The sequence below is a fragment of the Prionailurus viverrinus genome, chromosome B3 (genome assembly GCF_022837055.1).
Source record: "Prionailurus viverrinus isolate Anna chromosome B3, UM_Priviv_1.0, whole genome shotgun sequence".
Classification (NCBI taxonomy): domain Eukaryota; kingdom Metazoa; phylum Chordata; class Mammalia; order Carnivora; family Felidae; genus Prionailurus; species Prionailurus viverrinus.
The window spans coordinates 28,185,280-28,210,375 of NC_062566.1; the positions used below are offsets into that span (position 1 = coordinate 28,185,280).

General features: G+C 36.8%; 1 protein-coding gene and 1 pseudogene across 6 annotated transcripts in view; both read right to left on the reverse strand.

Annotated features, from left to right (window-relative positions):
- The window catches only part of NEO1 (neogenin 1), a 241,941-nt gene that overhangs the window by 98,317 nt on the left and 118,528 nt on the right, over positions 1–25,096 (reverse strand). For all 6 annotated transcript variants that reach the window (XM_047863477.1, XM_047863474.1, XM_047863473.1 and 3 more), the window contains 2 exons: positions 11,537–11,691; positions 9,847–9,967 (listed from right to left, as the gene is read on the reverse strand). In XM_047863477.1, the coding sequence (XP_047719433.1) occupies positions 9,847–9,967; positions 11,537–11,691 (276 nt within the window). The remainder of the gene's footprint in view (positions 1–9,846; positions 9,968–11,536; positions 11,692–25,096) is intronic.
- LOC125167439 (40S ribosomal protein S3-like) lies at positions 3,704–4,444 on the reverse strand (annotated as a pseudogene).

Genomic DNA, 25,096 nt, shown 5'->3' on the forward strand with positions numbered 1-25,096 from the left:
CCCTATCTTTTTCTTTTTAAAATACAAATGCTGATATTAACAGTCTTTGTCCAAATCATTGATTTCTTCCTTAGGAAAAATCCTAAAAGGGGCGCGCCTGGGTGGCTCAGTCAGTTAAGCGTCTGACTTTGGCTCGGGTCATGATCTCACTGTCTGTGAGTTCGAGTCCCACATCAGGCACTGTGCCAATAGCTCAGAGCCTGGAGCCTGCTTTGGATTCGGTTCTCCCTCTCTCTCTGCCCCTTCCCCGCTGGCACTCTGTCTCTGTCTCTGTCTCTCTCTCAAAAATAAAATAATTTTTAAAAAATCCTAAAAGAACAATTATTGGGTTGAGTCAGTAATGTTTAACATATAATTGTCAAAATGGTGTTAGTAAATGATGTAACAATTTATATTTTTGCTGAGTGAAAGCAAAGCACAACCCCTAATCACACACTAACCAACCATTATAAACTAATAATTCATTAGAAGATATAAAATCTTCATTAGGCAAAAATGACATCTCACTGACTTAATCTTGTATCTTTGATAGTGAAGTGGAACATACGTCGTGTTTAGAAATTATCTTTATCTTTGCTCTATTGTGAATTGTAAGCTTATGTTAGTTATTTGTGCGCATTCTTACATAGTCAGAATATTAAACTTCTTCCCTACCTTGTTTCTTCTTTAATTTAGTTATACTTTCTATGAAGAAGAATTACGTTTTTACACCCTAAAATACCAAATTTCTATCTGTATTCTCTCTTACCTCTTTTATATGTAAAAGCAAATGGCAAGACTCTTCTGTCATCTTTCCACATTTTTATGGATTCAATTAAAAGTTTAACTCTCTCTATATTTTATTTTGACATTAAGATAAACACATAATGTAATTCTTTACAAAACACCAATTATCCACATATCAAGTAATGCAGGTTCTTTCAATCCACACTGATTTGTGATTTCACGTCTTCATACATTCAAATATAAAGTGCTATTTCTGCTATATAAATTTCTTTTTCTAGCTTCTTATAGGCCATATTTTTTAAATGATGTGTATAAGACTGAGATAAAAGAAGATTTTTATTTTCATTTTTTAAAAATGTTTATTTTTAAAGAGAGAGAGAGAGATGCGAAGGGGCAGAGAGAGGTAGACAGAGGATTTGAAGTGGACTCTGTGCTGATAGCACAGAGTCTGATGGGGAGCTTAAACTCACAAGCCGCGAGATCATGACCTGAGCCAAAGTTGGACACTTAACCAACTGAGCCACCTAGGCGCCCCAATAAATGCTATCTTTAAGTAGATAAAATAAGAGGCTGAGATGTAAGTCCACAGAAAATTGTGGTGATTTAAGGTAGAAACAAGAATGAATTTTTTGATTAAGAAAATAACACATGGCAAGAAACTTACCCAAAGATTATAGTGATGGTATCCATGCAGATCTTCAAGACAGTATGCAAAGATGAACTTTAGTTAACTAAGACAATAGTCTGAAGGCAAAAAAATATGACTAGACAATATATGATCCCTTAAAACTCCACTTACTAAAGAGAGAGGGAGTTTTAATTTACAATAGTGTGAAAGACTGCCACATAAAAGTTGGGGACAAAATATTCACTACATACAAGAAAATAAAATATTTAGCTGCCTTAATTTATAGCAAGAGTTTGATTAAAACTCTTAAAAAACCTAGCAAAACCAAGCCTGTTATGTTCTTCCTCAACCTTTTTCCTGAGCTTCTGACATGAACCGCTCCTGATTCTAGACATTTTTAACTAGTTTTCTTCTATTCTAACCTAAACTCAACACTCCTAACCAAACTAGCTCTATTACCTTCCTTTTCAAATTTATTGGCATAAAGTTGTTTCTAATATTCCCTATGTCCTCTTAAAGTCTATAGGATTTGTAATGACATCCTCCTTTTCAATCCTGATACTGATATTTATTTGTTTTTCTTGATCAGTGTAAACATACTCCAATTAAATTTATTTTTTCAAAAAACTAGTTAGTAACTAGTTAGTAACTAGTAAACAGCTGTTAGTACTGTTTCTGTTTCATTTGTGTTCTTTATCATTTTCTTCTTCTGAATGCTTTAGATTTAATTTGTTTTTAATCTAGCTTTTAAAAGCTTCCTTCAAAATGCCACTTTATCTGCATTCTACAAATTTTGATAAGGAGTATTTTCGTTTAGTTAAAAGTATCTTCTAATTCCTCGTGACTTGTTCTTTGACACATGGGTTATTTAGAAGGCTGTTTAATTCCCAAATATTTCTGAATTTTCTAGTCTCTGTTATTGAGTTTTAGTTTTAATGCCATTGAGGTCCAAGAATATACTTTGGATGATTTACATGCTGTTAAATGTTTTGAGACTGGTTTTAAGGCCTAAGCCATTTACATTTAATGCAATAATTGATACATAGATTTGAATCTACTATTGTGCTAGTTGTTTTTTATTTGTCCATTTGTTCTTTGTTCCCTTTTTCTCCTCTTTTCCTTATTTTAGACTAATTTTTAAGATTCCATTCTATTTCCACTGTTTACTTATTAGCTAAATCTCCTTCTCTACTTTTTAGTAGTTTCCCTAAGTTTTAGGATATGCATTTTTAAATTATCACAGTCTACTTCATATATTATAATTTGATATGTAATAAAGGGATCTTACAACAGTTTTAATCCTACTGTACTTTGCTCTGTTTTGTCATACATTTTAATTTTATAGGTTATAAACTATTTTTCTTTAGACCAGAGATCAGCAAACAAGGACCTGCCACCTCTTTTTGCAAATAAAGTTTTACTGAAAAGTCGAAGTTGATTTATATGGTTGATTTCATGCTACAAGGGCAGAACTGAGTAGCTCTGACAGATACTGGCCCATAAAATTTAAAACATTTATGGTCTAGACCTTTACTGAAATATCGGTGGTCCCTAGTTTAGACAGTAAGTTATTTCATTAACTGCTGAAAATAAGAAAGAATTTTATATTTACTTTTCTGTTTTTAAACCACTCTGGCCTGTTTTGTTTTTTTGTGAAGACCTGTAAGTTTCTGTCGGGTATCATACTACTTCTACCTAAAGAACTTTAACATTACTTGTAGCACAGGTCTGCGGACAGTACATTTTCTCAGCTTTTGTTCTGACATGTCTTTATTTCACTTTAATTTTTAGAAGATATTTTTTGTTGGGTATATTATTTGGGTTGACTTTCTTTCCTTATAGGACTTTAAAACTGCTCCACTGCCTTCTGGCTGGCACCATTTCTGGTAAAATGTCTGCTGTAATGTTTATTTTTGTTCCTCTATGTATTTTAATTGGCACTATATTTATTTTCTGTGTGCAATACAGATTTCCTTATACACCACGTAAAGAAAACCATCTCAAATATATCCCTGTTCTAAACCTATAATCCCCAACCACAGATGAACTGATCAAGGTGCTTCAGCATCGCCAGATTTACTCCCCTACAGGATATCCCTAGGGTTAGCTCTGCTTGGGTCCTCCTGTTCTGGCTCTTGCCTAACAATCACAGGTGAAACCAAGGGAAAGCCCAGAAGCATTATGAACCAGGCAGTCCTAAGAATCAATCAAGTAATATTCTTTTGGTGCAAAAGAATCCTCAGTCCAAATAGTGGATGCAAAATCTATTCAGGCCATGTGTCTTTTTCAAAGATTTTATTAAAGGTCTTTACAGAGCAAACTCTAGATCCAGCTTCCAAGGAGACCCTGTTATGCTGTGGGTACTGGCTACAGCATGGCAGGTAGCTCTGGCTTCCCACTCTTACGTTCCAAGATGGGAGTGGTGGGCAATAACTCATCTTTGGGTTCCATAGTGCTCACATGATCAGGCAGGGTCTTTGTGGGGCCAGTCTTGCCATGTGAATCCCAGGGAAGCATGATCTTCATTTTGATGCCCAGCACACTCTGTCGGAGCAGTGCATGGCATACACCAAGCAGTGTCAATGTAGTAGTTAACAGGTTCCCCACTGTGAATCATCAAGCCATCTACAAACTTCAAGGATTTGGTCCTCTGTCTTCAGAGTTTCCCAGACACCACCTCACAGCCTCACAGCCTCACCTCACAGCCTCACTCTCCATGATGAACCACACACCATAAGCAGGCCCTCTGCACAGCAAGGCATCCTAGGAGTTTTGTAACACAGAGACTGCCTGGGCAATAGCATGCAGACCTTCAGTGGCCACCTTTTTAGCATAAAGTTCTACATTGCTCTCAGGGGAGCCAAACCTCTTCTGAACCACAGTGGTCAATTCCTGGATCCACCGGCCCTTCTCACCAAGAACATTCTGTGTCCTGGTGGCCAAGATAATGATTTCAGTCCTGGTTGGTGTAACTAAGACCTCACCTCTGGAGGAGCCATCTTCAGCCAGCTTCTAAGTGACAAACTTGTCCAATCCAGCTTTGAAGAGGCCAACGGCAACAACCTTCCTCTTCTTAGAAATTCGCACCATCTTGCCACTGCGTGCCACCGAAGGAAAAAGTCCTCTGTATCTTTTTATAACTTTCTGGCTGCCTTCAAGACTTCTTCATTATGTTTGGTCTTCAGTAATTTAACTATGATGCATATAGGTGTGTCTTCTTTTATTACTACTACTACCACTATTATTATCATCATTAGCTTGCGTGGGGCTATCTTAGCTTCTTCTTTGACCTGTGGTATGGTCTTGTTCATTTTTTTAATTCAAAAATTTTGGCCATTATCTATTCAAATATTTATTTTTTTCTGTTCTGTTCTTGTTCTCTTCTCTTTGTGAGGCTCCAATTTGTTAAACCATCTTATATTTTCCCATCTTAGATACTCTGTTCATTCTCTCTTTTTCTTTTATTTCAGTTTAAATAATTTATATTGAACTATCTTCAAGTTGATGGACTATTTTCTCAGCTGTCATGAGCCCAATGATCACCCTGAGTAAATGCTTCATCTCTGATACTATTATTTTTAATAATTTCCCTTCCTCTGGTTATAGAACCCTTTCACTCTCTGGACAAATGCAAATATAGTATCTTCATGGTTTCCATCTTTCTGCCAAAATTCCTCCTCTGTTCAGTCATCTACGTTTTCTACTAACTCCTTTAATATACTAATAATAATTAGTTTAAAGTCCCTGTCTGATTGTTCCAATATCTGGGCCTCCTTAATTTGGTTCTGTTGAATGTTTATCTATCAACAAAGGACCAGTTTTCCCTTGCTCTGTTTATGTCCAATAATTTTTTATTGAATGCTGAGCAGAGACTGAGATAATTATTATTTGCACTTGGGACATGGCATATCTATTCTGTCAAGCCATTAATGTGGAGGAGTTAAATCAATTTAGATAGGAATTAAACTTGGTATAGATTTTACTATTGTTTTAGTTACCTTCAGCACACCATAGATTTCAAATTCTTCTAATGGTAGACTACCATTATCTTGTGCTTAAGAAGAGAGATGAAGGAGAGTTCTTCAATTTACCTGTTTTCCTCTCAGCTTTCAACTATTTCTACATAACTCTATGACACAGGGATCTCTATATTCTTGACCTTCACCCAGCAGTAGAAAGCTTTTTTGTCTATTGCTTGGTGGTAGGGCAGGTAGGATTTTCAATTGTCCTTGGTCAGCCTCAGTATTAGGCAGGTCCTGCGCATCAGAGGGTTCCTCCCTCGGGAAGCAGAAGGGTTTGGCTTCTCATCTTCCCCCCATAAATTTATGAAATAAGGCTTTCGGCCCCTCCTGCACTGGTTTGAGGCTTAAAGGAGTTTGAGTAAATGAGAGTGGTTTTGTACCTATCTATCAGCAGCTACAGATTACCTCTTTTACCTCTTCACCACCAAAATGACTGTTCTTTTTTCTTTTTAACGTTTATTTATTTTTGAGAGAGACAGAGATAGGGTGTGCATCGGGGAGGGGCAGAGAGTGGAGGGAGACAGAATCTGAAGCAGGCTTGAGGCTCCAAGGTATCAGCACAGAGCCTGACATGGGGCTCAAACCCACAAACTTCAAGATCATGACCTGAGCCGAAGTTAGCTTAACCGACTGAGCCACCCAAGCGCCCCCAAAATGACTTTTCTCAAGTCTCTGACTTCCTCCAGTCTTCACAATGAGTATCTTGTGGAGTTCCAGGGATATGTATTTGCAAGCCTGTATGAACTTCCCTTTCATCTGGGGCCCTGAGGTATTCCAAACTAGTTCATGCTTAGTCTTTAACTATCACATAAAACTTTAGCTGATTTCTTCTTTTTTTTTTTTTTTAATTTTTTTTTTCAACGTTTATTTATTTTTTGGGACAGAGAGAGACAGAGCATGAACGGGGGAGGGGCAGAGAGAGAGGGAGACCCAGAATCGGAAACAGGCTCCAGGCTCTGAGCCATCAGCCCAGAGCCCGACGCGGGGCTCGAACTCATGGACCGCGAGATCGTGACCTGGCTGAAGTCGGACGCTCAACCGACTGCGCCACCCAGGCGCCCCTAGCTGATTTCTTCTTATCCACTCTTACAGCAGCCAACTCTTTCGTGCTCTGCCAAAGGTGAAACAATTAATGACCCATTCCTTGGGGACAGGAGAGTGTTCAATTCTTTGGAATTTAATTTACTTAGCTGCTTTGCAAGCTCAGCTCTTTGATGGACTCAGAAAAATTATGATTTTGTAAATCATTCAGCTTTTTTATTGTAGGTGAGAGTGGGATGTTCTATGTCCACTATCTATACCTGAGTAGAAGTCCCCTTCCACTTCCGTCCACCTTCTTTTTCTATTGTGGAAAGGCATCACCACTCTTCTAGCCACCCAGAAAAAGCCCGGGAAGTATTTCTGACTTTTCTATAATAATGTTTAATATCCAATCAGTTGATAAAGTCTGGATTAAATAAATCACTAATATATATATATATATATATATATATATATATATATATATTTTAACGTTTATTTATTTTTGAGACAGAGAGAGACAGAGCATGAACAGGGGAGGGGCAGAGAGAGAGGGAGACACAGAATCTGAAATGGGCTCCAGGCTCTGAGCTGTCAGCACAGAGCCTGATGCGGGGCTCGAACTCACGGGACCGTGAGATCGTGACCTGAGCCGAAGTCAGACGCTTAACCGACTGAGCCACCCAGGCGCCCCATATATTTTTTATTAGGATCCTTTCTATTTTTCTAGTATAACTACTTACAATGGTCTTTTTATAACAATATTCCTTCGACTAGATGACCCCTTCAATCTGCCACCTATTTCTTTTCTTGGGTGTGTGGGATGGTTGTATTTTCATTTTTTGGCTTTTTACGTTTTTATTTTAATTCATTAGTTAGCACACAGTGTTATATTAATTTCAGATGGACTTCTTCTAAATAAACCTGACTGTATCATCAGACTGCCTAACTACAGTATTGTTTTGACTATTTACAATCAAGGCCATGATCAATCTGATCTTATTCTGTCTTTACAGGCTACCTTCCTACAGGTATAGGTATTCTACTCTATTTCCATACTGACCCAAGCCCTTTTTTTAACATTTGGAAATCTTATAATTCAAGGCCTATTACAAAGGGGACACTTTCCATGAAAAAACGTCCATGATCGCACAGACAGAATTCCTCTCTTCCAAACTATATGCTGCATTACTGCTTTATTTGTACTATAAAAATAACACTTATTATGGACTAGTATTAAATTGTACACATCTCTTACATCCTTTACAATATTATAAACTCCAGACAGAGATCAGACCTTATAAACTGTTATATTCTCTTTTTAGCTTTTCCACATATTTATCTTGCAAATTAAAAAAGCAAAATTAATAACATGCCACTTCCTTCCTTATAATCCATGCATTCTTCATTCATCCCTGACAAGGCTACTAAAAAATTTTGCCAGCCTGGAAATGTTGTCTGGTTTTGAAATGTTGTCTCAAAAAGGAAAAAAACACACACTGCAACTATAATGATCATGCCACCCATTTTCAGAGGAAAACCCAATTAGGTTTAGCTTAGGGACCTCCTAGCAAAGCCAACCATCTTTACTATTAAATCTGTAATGGTGATCTCAAACACAAATATACTGAAATCTCTTTATTTATTAGTTCCACGTAAATCACCCCAAGAGACTCACAAATTTTACCAAGGGAAACCACTGCCGCTGATAAAAAGAAACAAGCCTATCTACCTTCGTGCCTGGTTTGGTAATCATACTCAGGCACTTTGCCAAGATGGAAAAGTGAGAAGTTTCTACTAAATCATTTTCAATGAATAGGGAAAGGTATAGTCACAAACAGATACAGGAAGAAAAAGAACAGTTCTAATATTTTATTCCTTTTTGTAACAGTACTCTTAAATACATTTTCGAGAAAGAGCATGTAAAAATCCTATATGCTATTTTAGTGAAAAGCCGGGGTAGGCACCATCTTTGCCACTTAGCTTTCCCAACGAGGCTATGTGGCTGGGGCCACACTGGAACCTGAACTTAATTTGACTCAGATACCAGATTACACGTCAAAAGCTTTATCTTCTCCATGTACTCTTGAGAACTGCACAAAATGAAAAATGCTCCTTGCTAAAACAAACAATACATCCAACAGGTATCCTTATCAATTTGACACAGAACTGTTATCCAACAATTCAACTTCTGGTAATTTAGTATGAGAAAATAATCATGTAAAGAAGCTCAGCACAGCACTGTTCATAATGGTAAAACATAAGAAACAATTTAAATATTAATAGGGAATCACTTATACAAAACAAAGTGCATACATACTGTTGAACAGTGGAAAATGTTGACATAGATCTATGTGTTTACTGACATGAGAAGATGTCCACAGCATGCTGTTCTAAGCAAATGTGTTATTCAACCACATACACATCTGTGCATGCTCATATGTAGTACTCCTAGAAGGCACGATATGGGGCATGTGCCATTACCAATTTATTGCCTCTCAACTCGGAAGTTCTACTTTATTGCCTGCTCTGCAAAAATGAAGCTGGCCCGTTTATCTACCTTTCCTCTGCAGCGGACATATGTTTTAAATTTTATCAGTATAGGGTGCTTCTCCCAACACTCCAACCCCTCAGGTGGTTTTGTAGCAGAAAGCCTTCAGGGAGACACCCCCTTGTGACTGGTCTTCTCTAGCACACTAGATACTGGGTTTTGAGCAGGGTTTGACAGCATAATAGCACAGCAATTACTCTGTTGTCCAGTGAGACATGGCCACACTCTCTCCAACATGGTCTGGATTTTAGTCCTGAGGGGTTGAACACTCTCTCAGACCTACAGGTTGTGGCTGCTCTTTATATCTGCCATTCTTATATTCACTAGAGTTCTCTTTACTTCTTGCTAGCCAACCCTTTGTTACTTTAATCCCATTATAGTTCATAGTTCTGTGTATTAACGATCATCTGTTCAAATTATTGTGTGGTTTCCCCATCGACTTTGACTGATATAGAGTAGGGGTTTTTTTCCCCCTTTTTACTTTTCAATGTTGTCTGATCTTATAATAAGCAATTTTTGTGCATGATAATCAGAAAAGGCAAGTTATTTTTATTTTGGAAAAATTTAATGTAAAATAAACATTACCTCAAGTAAAGTTTTTCTATTTTAATAGAGCAGAAATATATTTGTAAAATTAAAATAACTGAGATGTGAAGAACATTCATGTAAGTCTAATTTTACAGTTTTCCTTTTCAACATTCTCCAAAGTTGTGTTTCTAGGCCATTTTAAGCAACAGAAATTATTTAGACTGCTTTCTCTTCCTCTTAGCTATGCCATATACTGGCCTTTACAAACAGGATATTAATCATGGGGTATCCCAGAGTAATAGGTACTGTGACAGGTACTAGTTCCTCGACACAGTCAGCCTCTTTCATTTTACTATTTCAGCCCCTCTTACCATGTTCAAGGATTATCAGTTGGGCTCCAGCTTGTACATTTCCAACATCATTCTCAGCAATGCATTGGTAGAACCCTTCATCTGATTTCACCAGACCCAAAACTTGAAGATTATGTTCCTTCTGAGAAAGAAAAACATAAGCAAAATGTTATGATTGAACTGACGAACATTAGTTGAAAATCTCAAGAGGATGCTCTTTCAGGGGAGGAAGAACAAGTAAAATTGTATGATTCAGCTATCAAAATATCTGTCTATGTACCTGTTAACTGAATTTTATTGACAAGGTACTGATTTAACTGCCTAGAACAGGAAACACTGTAACTAACCAATTAAGAACTTAATCCTTATGGAAAGTAATACCTACAATGTTTGAAAACCTACATCTTTGTCTGGAAAAATACCTGACATACAATACCACGTGACCACAGCAAAAGTCTGAATTTATGAATTCAAGGCACTTTCTTAAAATTATCTCTAATATCATTAGTTGTAACAGATTAGACCACGATAAGTTAAGTGAGGCCACATATATACGGCTTCCCTTAAATTATAAAGTAATATAAATGTCAAATACTGTTGTTATTAATATGGTTTTAAGATTTTTAAGAATACTGTGAAAATGATAAAAGAGTAAAAAAAATGCCAATTTAGCTGTAACACACTGCTTTTTAATTAAACACTTGTGAATTACTTTTTATAACATACAAGATTATGCACTTCAAAATAGAAACTATATTCTTACTAAGAATGAATCACTAATGAGAGAAATTTATAATAAGACATTATTATATCATTAACAACCATAATTCTTATTATTTCTATGAATGTCATATATGTACCTTAAGATATGAATCCTTATTACCAAAACCTAGATATTTCTATTACTAGGATTAAAACAATGATAACAGTAGACAATATTTACTAAGCATTTAACCCTATATAAAAAACAAAAAACAATTAATGGCTCGGTATTCTTAAATAAATTTAATGCTATTTAATTCTTAAGGATTTTTTTTTATCTATTGTCACAACCCTGGGTCATACTTATTTTGAAGGGCCTAGAATCAGTATATATGAAGGACAGATGCTGCTCTTTGAATAGAGATATGAAGAGAGCAGGTGCACACACAGGATAATCATTACCAAGAAAATAGTGACAGCTGTCTTTAAAAGTGCTAGCATGTCTGAGTAGAAATACTAGACTGCTGATCAGATCTGGATCTTAGGCTTACTTCAACTACTGACATGCTATGCGATCCCATAAAAACTACCAAAACATGTCTAGGCTCAGCTTTCTTATCAGCCAGTGAAGAGATTACGTTCTGTAATATTTTTCTATCTTCATCTGCGGTACATAAACTGGCATGTGGAAGACAACAGACCTCTTAGCGACTGCATTTAGAGACACGCAAAGGGGCGCCTGAGTGACTCAGCTGGTTAAGCGTCCGACTCAGCTCAGGTCATGATCTTGCGATTCATGAGTTCAGGCCCCATGTCGGGCTCTGTGCTGACAGCTCAGAGCCTGGAGCCTGCTTCAGATTCTGTCTCTCCCTCTCTTTCTCCTCCCCCACTCAAGTTCTGTCTCTCTCTCTCTCTCTCTCTCTCTTTCAAAAATAAACATTAAAAAAATTAAAAGAAAATAAAGACATGTAAAGGCTTCAGAGATAAGCATCCTCTGAAAAATACTTACTACAATCTTAAAGTAATCACTTGGGATAACCACATCTCCATTCTTGACCCACTTCACGGTTGGAGTCGGTTTCCCAGTCACTTCACATTCGAATACGATATCCATGGATTCATGAGCATATATATTCGTCGGCTGTTTCAAGAATTCTGGTTGGACTTTAAAATAGAAAGGAAATTAGGATATTAATAAAAATAAATATAGCTAGCTATTCACATTTCAAATAATTTTTTTGAATCATAGAATTCACAGGATTTTTACTTATTATTTGAGGCTTTCACATAGTTTTATTAAAGCATGTAACATATATTCAAAACATTTGTTGGAACTCCATACATATCTTTACGAATTGTATTTTGGTACAATTAACTGGAAGGATAATTATAAAGATAATTTCTGAGATTCTTTGTTGATAAATATATATTAAGTGGACTATATTGAAGAAATTGATATGAATATTCTAAACTGTCTAAAAATGAGTATTAAAAGACTACTTCCCTAATGTTTATACCATTTCGGAAGAACCATAACCAAACTTTTTAAAAAACTGAGAAAACTAACATTATTTTTCTTGTCAGTCAGCTGAGTAAGTAACAACAACAACAAAAACAAACACCAAAAAACACAAAAAGGGAATACAAATGTCATATTAGAGGCCTTAAGTAGTTCACTCATGTAACATCCCTCATTAGTAACATCCCTCATTGCATGATATAGTTTTCAAGGGTGGGAGAAAGAGTGGCAGGACCTTCAGCAGAAAAAGTCTGAACATTCCAGTATCTCTCTCTCCCTGCCCTAAAGTTGTAAATCACTGACTTACAAATAACAGAGGAAGACTGAATTAGAAGGATAAGAATGGATCATTTAGTCAACCTCCAGCCTAACGTTGTAATTTCCTATACAACATCCTTGACAAGGGGTCTCATTAATCCCTATTTCAAAATTTCAAATGATAAGCCTCCCTGTATCCGAAAGCAGCAAGTTCCACTGTAGGGTAATTCTACCAAATGAGCAACCATGACAACAGCAAGGGTTTGCTTTTGTTTTTGTTTTTAATGGTTGAGCTAAAATGTGCTTAGCCTGCTGGGATTTTGATTGGGATTGTTAAATTTGTGGCAATTTGACATCTTAACTATACTGAGTCTTCCTTTCCCTGAATTTGGTTTACCTCTCCATTTATTTAGTTCTATGGTTTCTCTCATCATTGTTTCCTAGTCTTCAGTATACAAATCTTGTTCATACTTTTTTTAGGTATTTCCCTAAGGATTCTGGTGCTACTTTTTTCATACTTAATTTTTTATTTAGTTTCCAATTGTTCACTGCTAATATGATTTACGTATACAACTTTTTATCCTATGCTCATGCTGAACTCACTCATTAGTTCTAGTAGCTTTTTATAGACAATTGGGGGATTATCTACATAAACAATCATGTTGTCTGTGAATAGAGACAGTTTTATTTCTTCTCTTCCAATCTGCTTTGGTCTTTTTTTTCATTTTCTTGCCTACTCCACTGGCTAGAGGGCTAGACTGGGGCAGGTCCCGGGAACAAATCCAGGGTTAATGAAGAGTAAGAGTAGAGTAGAGCAAGTAGGTAGAACCCCAGAAACTGGTAGGAGCCAAGGATGGAAAGAACACATGATCTTAAGAAGCAACTTCCTGCTCATCATCAGTCAGATCCATGGTACCCCAGCAGGTAACTTTCCACACACAAGCTCAGGTCTGTGGAATCTAGAAGATCTCCTGTGGACCAGCTTGGCCCATGGCTGTGTTCTCTGGCAGCAATTATACCCTCTCTGAGGTCTGAATTGCAACCTTAGACTGGGATGCCCTTTTCCAAGTTTGTTTGCTCCTTTTGCTCTAGAGGTAGTACCTGATCCTTCAGTATTCCTTAGAGTCCTTTGTCCTTTTTAGTAGTTAAAACATTTTTACTAGTTAATAATTCTTTATATTAATATTTCTTTGTTCAAATTCCTGGTGTGATTTTTGGCCCCTGACTGGACCCGGGCTAATACGCTAATGTAAGTCTCATACACGCTGCCAATATTTCTTCCCAATTTTTTCTTTTGTCTTTTAACTTAAGGCACCTGTTGTTCTACCAAAATTGTCAATTTGTATGTGGTAAAATTTATCAGTTCTCCCTTTTTTGGCATCTATATTTTGTTATTCTTGCTTCAAAGGGTTTCCCTGCCTCCATACTATAAAAATATTCACTTGCAATTTCTTCTAGTATGTCTGGGAAACAATCTGGACATCACCAAATATCCAGCTTTACATTTTTCTAAATGGCAACCTCAGTAATCCCAATAACATTACATGATTTGAAATCATTTTTTGGTTTTAAACTTTAAAAAAAAATTTGTTTTGAGATAGAGAAAGAGAGAGAGAGAGAGAACGAGCAGGGGAGGGGTAGAGAGAAAGGGAGAGAGAATCCCAAGCAGGCTCCATGCTGGCAGCACAGAGCCCGATGTGGGGCTCAATCTCACAACCCTGAGATCATGACTGAAGCTGAAATCAAGAGTTTGACACTCAACTGACTAAGCCACCTATGCACCCCAAAATCGTTTTAATATTAAAATCCTATGTATTCTTGAGGGGCAGTTATTTCTGGATACTATGTGGTTTCCCTGATCTGTCTATTCCCGCACTAGAACCAAAAACTTAATGACTGTAACTACACAATATTTTAAAATATTTATTTCCTCAAAACTTTCCTCATATTGTTAGTTTTTTGGTTTTTTTTTTTTGTTTTGTTTTGAATTCCAGATGAATTTAGACTCACCTTTGGTCAAGTTTATCTGCTCTTTCTCAAAGAAAGCATACAAACAAGAACAACCCAGAGTTTTCATTTTAGTGCAATAAATTTTAGATGCAGGAAAAAATAACGTATTTTCAATCCTAAGTGTTCCCTATTTAAGATCAGATGTTTAAGCTTATTTGAATATTATTCAATAATGATTTACTGTAAAGACACTGTAATGACTGAAGTCAAGAGATTTACACATGAGTTCTGGTTTTACCAGTAGACATTTTGTTGGCCATGGGTTTCAGTCTGCTCCTATACTAAATAAGGAACTCAACTGGACTATTCCTAAATACACCAAGGTCTCTAACCAACTGCAACATCATGATTTTGGTTTATATATCTGATGTATGATAATAGCTAACATTCACGAGTACTTTCCACTTCTTATCATTATTTCCCACAACAACCCTACTATTTAGGTCCATTTTATAGACAAGGATACTAACACACCGAGAGGCTAAGTAGCTCCATCAGGTCACAAGGCTTAGTCGGTGACAGATCTGGATTTTGAACCTAAGCAGTCTGACTTTAAACCCTATGTTCTAACTTTTTACCTTAGAGAAAGTAATAATAAACCCCATGTACTGTCATATAGCTTCCACAATTATCAACCCACGGCCAGTGTATTCCATCATCTATATCCTAACCTACCCCATGTCTTTCCCCAGGTTACTCTGAAAGCAAATCCTGGGTATCACTTTATTATATGTAAGTATTTAAGTAAATTCCTCTATAAAACAAGAATTCCCATTTCTAAACAAAACTATAATACCATCATCAGGTTGGTATCTACAATTATTTCTCAATATCATCAATTAGCCATCAATTAGTTAATTTTACTAACTGGCCTACATTTAAAAAAATGATTTATTTGAATTGGACAAACAAGGTACATTCATTGGTATTAATCTGTTGCTTACATTTCTTTTAACCTACATGTTTCCTCTTTATCTCCTATCTTTGTTTGCATTTAATTTGCTGTAGAAATCATCTGCTCTATAAAGTTTCTTGCAGTCTGTCTTTTGCTGACTGCATGCCATGGTGGTATTTAAACACATTCGTCCTGCATTTAGCAGTTAAATGTAGAAGCTTGACTGGAGTTAGGCTCCTTCTTATTTTTTCAAGTCTATTTCATAAGTAGTGCCATGGTCCTTCCGTCAGGAGAGTTCATAACGTGTGACCATCTCTCTTTTTGTGATGTTAGCAGTCTTATATACTGTGAAATAATAATATTCTTATTCTGCATTCCTTCTATAAAAAAAAAATCCCCTCATCAATTATTTGGTTATCCTTAAATATACCTCTCAAAGAAAGAGCAGGATAAATGTTTGATTTCTTCCCTTATCAATTTTTCAAAATAATGGTCTGGCTCTCTAATATTCTCCCAACTGAAGGGAATCACTGAAGGGTTTTTTAAAAAGTACTCTTATGATTTCACGGATTAAAATAAATTTGATTTGTTTCAATCCATGCAAGTTATTATTCTTTTGATTCACAAACTATCCCCCTTTCTGACTACCGGAAGCCTGAGTCCACTGAAAGTTCCTGAGTCCTTTTTGACATGATCCTAGTGGTCTTTGGTATTTTCTGGTCACAGTTTTAGGCCCTATTTGTGGACAAAACTAGCAATTATATACTTTTTAAATATAAAATTGATCATGATTTCATTCTGTTCTCCAATTAAATTCAAAACCATAGGTTTTAACTAGATCATAATAATTTCACATATGTATTTCTTTTCTCATACTAAAAATCCATTCTCACTGACACCAACTCCTATGTTTTATCTTACACTCAGTAGGCTCAGAATAATGATACCAATGTTTCCACCAACAGTATAATACCAGAAAGCAGCTCAAGATTTTTGTAGTTTTTTTTGTTCTCAGCATATATCCCATTAGATATATATGGTCCAGTTGGCATTTTACATTTATTTGTAATAATAACTTTTTTTTTAATGTTTATTTGAGAGAAAGAGAGAGAATGAATCCCAAGTGGTCTCCATGCTGTCAGTGAGTTTGTGGCTCAATCCCACAAACCTGTGAGGTCATGACCTAAACTGAGCCACCCAGGCGCCCCTGTAATAATTTTTACTTGGAATTGTAACTTTCTGTGCGGCTACACTACCAACTAGATACACATTTGGAGTCACTTGTTTCATTCTACTTTCCCCTTTCTGAAATTACTTTGTAAAATCTACAAAAGGAAGGTATACTCAAGTCTTGCTTCTACCCCTGCTTTCTCCACCCTGTTCTCTCTCTTCCCCTATAGGTAGCCATTAAAAAAATTTTTTTTAAGGTTTAGCCTCCCATTTTAAAACTTATAAGCAAACACACACAATTTGTCCCCACCTCTCTTCTTTAGACTAAATAGTAATGAGGGAGTGGCTAAGGACAAAGTACAAGCTAGCAGACCAGCCCCTTCCCCCACGGTGGGATACGTGTGATATTCCTCAGGCACTCCTTGTTGCCCAAGAACAAAGGAAAGGAAACAAAACAAATGGCCAACTGATAGAGATCACAGTCATACAGGACAGGAGTCTCCATCAGTTTGCAAATATCTTAGTAAATTACACGAAAAAGGCAATCTTATCAATAACCTGATCTCCAGAAACTGTAGACTCAGTTTCCTGGAACTCTAACATCACCCTTCCATAGTGATGTAGGGAACACAGGCAAGAAGGAAACAGCAGGTAAAATCAAATTCCCTTATAACCTGCAGCCCATTGACAAATACTTGAGGCAAATACAGAGTATAACATTTCTCCAGGAATCCTCTGCCGTCTCAATGTTAATGCCTTACTGGGGGGGGAAACAACCAGCTTGATAATAGCAATGCCTCAATTTTAAGAGTCCTCTTTAGCATGTCAAAGTCCCTCTGGAGGCCTCCCATATGCCTTTACCTCCCCAACTCCACAGTATAAAACCAGCCATTCTTCACAACCACAGTGCAGCTCCTTCTGCCCACAGGTCCTGTCCCGGTGCTTTAATAAAATCACCTTTTTGCATCAAAGACGTCTTCAAGAATTCTTGGCCGTCAGCTCTGGACCACCCCATCGTCACCCCAAAACCTCATCAGTAACACACTGAACAATCTTTGTCTGCCTTTAAAGCCTGCAATCTTAACTACTAGGGTATCATGTTTCTGAGGAAATGATGTATTTCTTGAGTCTCAAGGATTGAGATTCCCCGTAAGGCAGAGTAAGTAATTCTGGAAAACACAGCAAAATCCTCTTCAAAAAATCCCAATTAATATGATTTTAGCATGCATTTTTAGTAAACAGACTTTCAAAGACTATTAGAAAAAAATTATCACAATGTTCAATTCATCATTTACTTTTTCCCTTTCATGAATTACAAAATATAGCCTTTAAAATGTGCTCTGGATTTTAACTTCTCTGTAGATAGTATTCACACCAATTAAACACAATGTAAGAGCAGATGTTTGTGGTTGGGAAGTTAAATTGATAACCAGAGAGCAAATGAGTCAATTACCATAAGAAAATAAGCGTCGTAATGGAAGATTATGCATTTTGTTACCAAAGAGATAATTAAGCTTCAAATTCTCTTTGACAGCTCCCTATCCCTTCTAATGCCATCATCATTACAAGAATAATTTTAATTGCTAAATGCACAAGTAGAATTTAATACTAAAACATATTATACTTGCAAAATTCTTTTGCTGGAAACATCACTTAATTCCATCACTGTTTTGCAACGTTGGAAATTACCACTCAATTCAAACAGAAAACAATGTAGGGCCAACAGCAATGTTTCAAGGTTACTTTATTATGCTCTTATTTGGAAGATTACAACAGTTTTCATTTACATTACCTCTGAATTGTTGGAATTTCTATTGTTGCATTTTAAAGGTTTAAGCATTGGAATTCCTAAAAAGCTCTTTAAGTAGAGAAATAAATCAATTCTGTCCATTTTACTTAAACTGCACACTTGCTGTTCTTAAGCTTCTTTTCAATTACTCACAAAATTACATGTAAGTCCTTAAAAAAAACAACAACAAAAAAACACAACAAATAAAACCCAAGCATTTTAACAGGCTTAAATTCCTTGAGGATGTCATTTGGCAATCTAATCGACAAGTCCGCTTTAAGTACTGTCTCAACTAACAAAGCAAAAATACATTAGAGCTCTCCAACATTTCTCAAGAAATCCTCTCCTTCCGAAGAAAGTGAATAGGTTTTCCTTACTCTCCAGGAGGAAATTATAACTATGGAGCAACATTGTGACAAAGTTGCCATGTGACCTTCAAATTTTGTCTCCTTCCTTCCCCACACCTCCAGCTTCATCACATTTCATTAATTCTCCCCCTCAAGTTATCTAACAGGTACTCAGTTGTCCTTAGGATCTTAACTAAAAACATTTCCTGATCTACTTCTCCCCCAATTCTTGGCTATCACTGCCCTATATACCATTGAAAACCCAGCAGACCTATTTACCATTGGCTATCTTGGCTATCACTGGCCTATTTACCACTGAAAACCCAAACAGACGCTCAATGTCTATTTATCAGCATGAATGGTTATTTGAATTCTAAAACTTCCATTAATCAGCAGAAGATGCTCAGATGAGAATTTTTGTCAAGGATTCTCAAGTTTTTCACAGATTCAATACCATTGAACCAATTCAACAATACCATTGTTTCTCCAACAAGAGTTCATAAATTTATTCTTTGCTATCTGTGAATTTTCTGCATGAATTTTAAATGTTTATAATGTAAAAATTTAGTAAGCATGTTATTTCAGCACTCACATTCAGTTGGCTCTGTAATGGCAGAATTCAATCCCAATGCAATGTTACTCAAACATTGGGTCTTACGGTCCTTATACGTCTTAAAAACAATCATTGGGTCTTACGGTCCTTATACGTCTTAAACTTGAGAAACTGTGCTCTACAAGTAATTATTTTTTAAGAATTCTCAAAAATCTTTACTGAACATAAGCTCTCCTTCCTTCATAAGACTGGGACATACTTAATCTTTGCATGGTGTCACAATATTGCCATGATGAACATCAGCTGTGTACCACACCCCAACAAAGAAGGTACGAGGGCCTCAAGGTTGATTACTTTCGCTTGGCACTATAAGTACATTAGATAGAAATGCTCCCTTAATAGCTGTACTCAATTTGTCAGTTCTCTGCTTTCAGCCTTGTAGCAGCATACAAATAACTTAGGATAAGGTTTCTCCAAGTGAGATCCACAGACTATTTGAAGAGTTACACAAAGTTCTGTATTGGGCCTGAGAAAAATACTGAGCGTTGGCCTCACACTACCACATACTTGAGAACTGCAAAAGATGAGGCTACAAAATCCACATTTTAACAAGCTCTCTGAAATTACTCTCAACCATGGTAAAGTGTGAGAACCCTGTGTTAGGGGTCAGTCACTCAAGGAGAGAACTACATACATTATCACAATTTATATAGACAGAGAGCTCCCCAATTTTTGTGCCTGCTGGAACCATTGAATTCATTCATTTGCTCACTCATCAAACAAATATTCAATAAGCAACTACTGAGTTAAAAAAACATTTTAAAGGATGCTGTGAAGGAGAATGACGATAAAGACATGCTTAATAAGTGTTATATAGATGGGAGTTCAAATAGAGAGAGATATGACTACCGATGCAGTGAAGAATACATAAAAAATTGGTCCAGTGGTTACCTCTCAAGAGGATAACTGGGAAACTGGCGGACAGTGACTTGTTGCCATATACTCTTCCCCTTGATTTTTAAAACTGTGGTAAAATACACATTAAAGAAAATGTACAATCTAAACCATTTTAAAGTTTAAAAAAAATTTTTTTAATGTTTATCTTTATTTTTGAGACAGAGACAGAGACAGAGCATGAGTGGGGGAGAGGCAGAGAGAGAGGGAGACACAGAATCCGAAGCAGGCTCCAGGCTCCGAGCTGTCAGCACAGAGCCCGATGCAGGGCTCGAACTTGTCAACTGCGAGATCATGACCTGAGCCGAAGTTGGACTCTCAACCGACTGAGCCACCCAGGCGCCCCCAATCTCAACCATTTTTAAGTATCCAGTTCAGTGGTATTAAGTACATTTACACTGCTGGGCAACCATCGGCATAATCCATCTCCAGAACTCTTTTCATCTTGTAAAACTGGAACTCTATACCCATTAAACAGTAACACCCCTTTCCTTCTCTCCCTACCAGCCACTGGCAACCACCCTTCCACTTTCTGTCTCTCTGCTTCTGACTACTCTAAGCACTTCGCATGAGTTGAATCATATTTTGTCTTAGCATACTGTCAACGTGCATCCATGTCACAAAGCATGCGTCAGAACTTCCCTCCTTCACAAGGCTGAATAACATTCCATTGTATGTACATATCATGTTTTGCTTGTCCACTCATCTGCAACAACTGGGTTGCTTCTAACATTTTAGCTATCCCGAATAACGCTGCTACGAACACGAATGTACAGTTAACCCGGGAGACCGTGCTTTCAATTCTTTTTGAATATATATCCAAAAGTGGAACTGATGGATCATATGGTAATTCTATTTTTAATTTATTGAGGAACCACCATACTGTTCTTGACAATGGCTACACATTCCCATTAATCGTAGAGAAGAGTTCCAATCAATTTCTCCACATCCTGGCCTATACTTGTTATTTTCTGTTTTGATTTGTTTTGTTTTGAGAGTAGCCATCCTAATTGGTGTGAGGTGCTATTTTATTGCACCATATACGTTTTTGAACCATTTGACTTTTTCTAGGTTCATAGACTATTTAAGAAAATTTTACTGACTACTGGTTTGGATTTGTCTGTTCCCCCCTTCTCCCTATTCTTTCAGCTAGTTCTATCTGCTGAGAGTGTCTTTGTTTTCTCCTTCTCTCTACTTTCCTCATTTTCTAATTTTAGAAGCTGAATAAGTAGTCAATATAGAAGGAGTAAACAAACAAAAAAAGAAGAAACAGAGAACAGAAAACAAAAAATCCTTCTCTATACCAAGCCCCAAACTACCTGTCAATTATCATATCTTCCCCAGAGATAAACACTATTTTTGGTGGGTAAGCTTCCCAAACTTTTTTCTATGTATTCCAAACAAATCTCCCTCCCTCCCTCCCTCCCTCCCTCTCTCTCTCTCTCTCTCTCTCTCTCTCTCTCTCTCTCTCTCTCTCACACACACACACACACACACACACACACACACACACACACACACACTTTAAAATATAGAATGGATCAGCCAATAAATACCTCTTTGGCAACCTGGGTTTCTCTCACTTACCAGTTTATATGACCATCTCTTTTTTGACAGCAGCACAGTGGTCCACAGTCTGACTACACCATAATTTATTTTACCAGTAATGCTTTAATACACATCCTTATACACAGATCTTTGCACACATGTCAAAGAGTTTCAAAAGACTAGATTCCTAAAAGGAATAACTACGTCATGGTGTTTTCCTATTTAAAGACTTTATACATATTACCAATGGCTGTATCAGCTTTATACTCCTGTCAGAGAATCACTATCAATGAGACTATTCAACACGTTCCTGGAAGTTCTAATAATGTAATAAAATAAGAAAAAGAAAAGAAATATAAATATAGGGGTGGGGTTGGAAAAATCTCTCCCTGCCACTCCCCTCTCCCCAGTACACCATGGCAATGACTGTCTATTTAGAACATTCAAGAAAATCCCTCTCATGGAGAAATTTCAATGTGCATTGCTGTACTATTTGGTGGGGGGGGGGGGGGCAGGACAATAATGTAATCAAGTGGATGATAATTAAACTATGGCACATCTAGTTAAAGTACATTACAGTCTTCCTACTCAAAGTATAAGGAACATCAGCATTGGCATCATTTGGGAGTTTATTAGAAACACAGCCTCCAGGGGCGCTGGGGTGGCTCAGTCAGTTGAGCATCTGACTTCAGCTCAGGTCATGATCTCATGGTCCGTGAGTTCGAGCCCCATGTCGGGCTCTGTGCCAACAGCTCAGAGTTTAGAGCCTGCTTTGGATTCTGTGTCTCCCTCTCTCTCTGACCCTCCCCCGTTCATGTTCTGTCTCTGTCTCAAAAATAAATAAATGTTAAAAATTAAAAAAAAAAAAAACACAGCCTCTGTACCCTACTCTAAACCCTCTGTCTGAATCAGTATTGGCATTTTAACAAGATCTTTAGGTGATTTGCATGCACATTAAAAGTTTGATAAGCACTGCTTTCAAGAATTTATATACTGATACAGTCTTATATGTACAAACATGAAAAAACTAAAGCTTAAGTCAAAAAGCAATTTGCAGAGCAACACAGATGGTATGATCCTATTTGTTAACAAAAAAAACCCCAATATATTTCTAGATGTACATGTACACAAATGCTTTCTAAAAACATCCATAAGTATATATATACTAAACTAATGGAAAAGATTACCTCTGAGAAACAGGGTGGGAATGGGAAAGGAGAAATGCAGAAGATTTACTTTGTGGATACAGTTTGATCCTTTAATAACATTATACTACTTACATAATTTAATTTTTTTTTAATGTTTATTTATTTTTGAGAGAGAGAGAGTGTAAGTAGGGGAGGGGCAGAAAGAGAGGGAGACACAGAATCCAATGCAGGCTGCAGGCTCTGAGCTGTCAGCACAGAGCCTGACGTGGGACTCAAACTCATGAACCTTGAGACCATGACCTGAGCCAAAGTTGGACGCTTAACCGACTAAGCCACCCAGGCACCCCTGTTACTTACATAATTTAAAAAAGTGGGGTGCCTGGGTGGCGCAGTCGGTTAAGCGTCCGACTTCAGCCAGGTCACGATCTCGCGGTCCGTGAGTTCGAGCCCCGCATCAGGCTCTGGGCTGATGGCTGGGAGCCTGGAGCCTGGAGCCTGTTTCCGATTCTGTGTCTCCCTCTCTCTCTGCCCCTCCCCCGTTCATGCTCTGTCTCTCTCTGTCCCAAAAAAATAAATAAAAACGTTGAAAAAAAAAAAAAGAAAAACAAAAACCAAATAAACTGAAAAGCGAATAGAGAAATAAATTTTTGTAAGCTAACAAAAAAAATGATTAACAAACTTTTCAATGTCACTCATATACTTATACAACCAAGAAAAGGTAAATTAAAAACTAATTCATGCTACAAAAATAATTAAATAGCTGAGACACAAAGGTGCAGAGTCCTATCACATGGCCAAATTCTAAACACTGGAGGAAAAAGACCAAATGAACTTTCTGTTCTCACAGAGAATGACTTGAAAAAAAAAATCACTGTTATAAGAGGAGACAATCAAATAAAATACAGGCAAAACAAATATTATGTAAGTATACAGAAGACAGTAAAAAAGAAGTGTTATTTTTCTGGATTTTTGCCTTGTTTGTACTTTTAACAGTTCTTTTAAAAAAGTGTTTGTCGTGGTTTCTTTTCTCATCGTAAATACTCATTTTGCACCTAATTTGACACTCATTTTCTTACCGAAGGCCTTAGTTTTCACTCCAGGCCCCATAGAAACTAGATCTGCTTGTTACATTTAATGCTACTTCTACAAACATATTCGCTTGAATAGGCACAGAATATCTCTGGAAGGATACAAAAGAAATTAATAGTGGTGGTTGCTTCTGTAAAGGGGGTAGGACACTAGGTAATATTTCATTATATATCGTTTTGTATCTTCTATCTACCTTACCTATTAAAAACGTTGAGTTAAAAATAATAAAAGTGGAGAGACATGCATACACCTGGCTAGGCAGACATGCTTGTGCCAAAAGGTCAACCGTAACTCTTTTATTTTTTTTTAAATTTTTTTTAACGTTTATTTATTTTTGAGACAGAGAGAGACAGAGCATGAACGGGGGAGGGGCAGAGAGAGAGGGAGACACAGAATCGGAAGCAGGCTCCAGGCTCTGAGCCATCAGCCCAGAGCCTGACGCGGGCTCGAACCCACGGACCGTGAGATCATGACCTGAGCCGAAGTCGGACGCTTAACCAACTGAGCCACCCAGGCGCCCCCCATAACTCTTTTAAAGTCAATCTACAAATTCAATAAAATGCCATTTAATATCCCAAGAAAAATTTTAAGAATATTTGACAAGCTGATTCCACAGTACATCTAGATGAAAAAATGTTGAGAAAAATAATTTTTTTGTGAATAACAATGAGAGGGGATCCTCTTAACAAAATATCTAAACAATAACTGAGACAGTACAGTATTGATGTAGGACTAGACAAATTTATCAATAAAATAGAGTCTAGAAATAAGACCTATACAGTTTGGAAATCTGGATTATAAAGTGTGATATTTCAAATAACTGGGGGGGAGCAAGAACAGTGGTGGGGCAACAGGTAATCCATTTGGGGAAATATTACCATATAGCAAAAAAATCCCCACAAAAACCACCAAAACAAAAGAAAAACTCCAGATGGATCAAAAATCAAAAAGTAAAAATAAACTACAAAGCAATAGAAGAAAATGGGAAAGAATGTTTTTGAATAAGGGGGAGCAAGATACAATTCCAAAGGGAAAAATTCCAACATAGTTGACTACAAAGAAATAAAAATTCTCTGTATGATAAAATACACTTTAAAATTAAAAGACAAATTACAGGAATGTTCATGGCAGTTTTAAGTTGCTAAAAATTGGAAACAACTCATATATCCATCAAAATGAATCAACAATTATGGTATATTCATACATTAGAATACTACTCAGCAAAAAAAGGAACAAACCACTGATACAATCACATGGCTGCTTTCAAATAAGTATGCTGAAAGAAATAA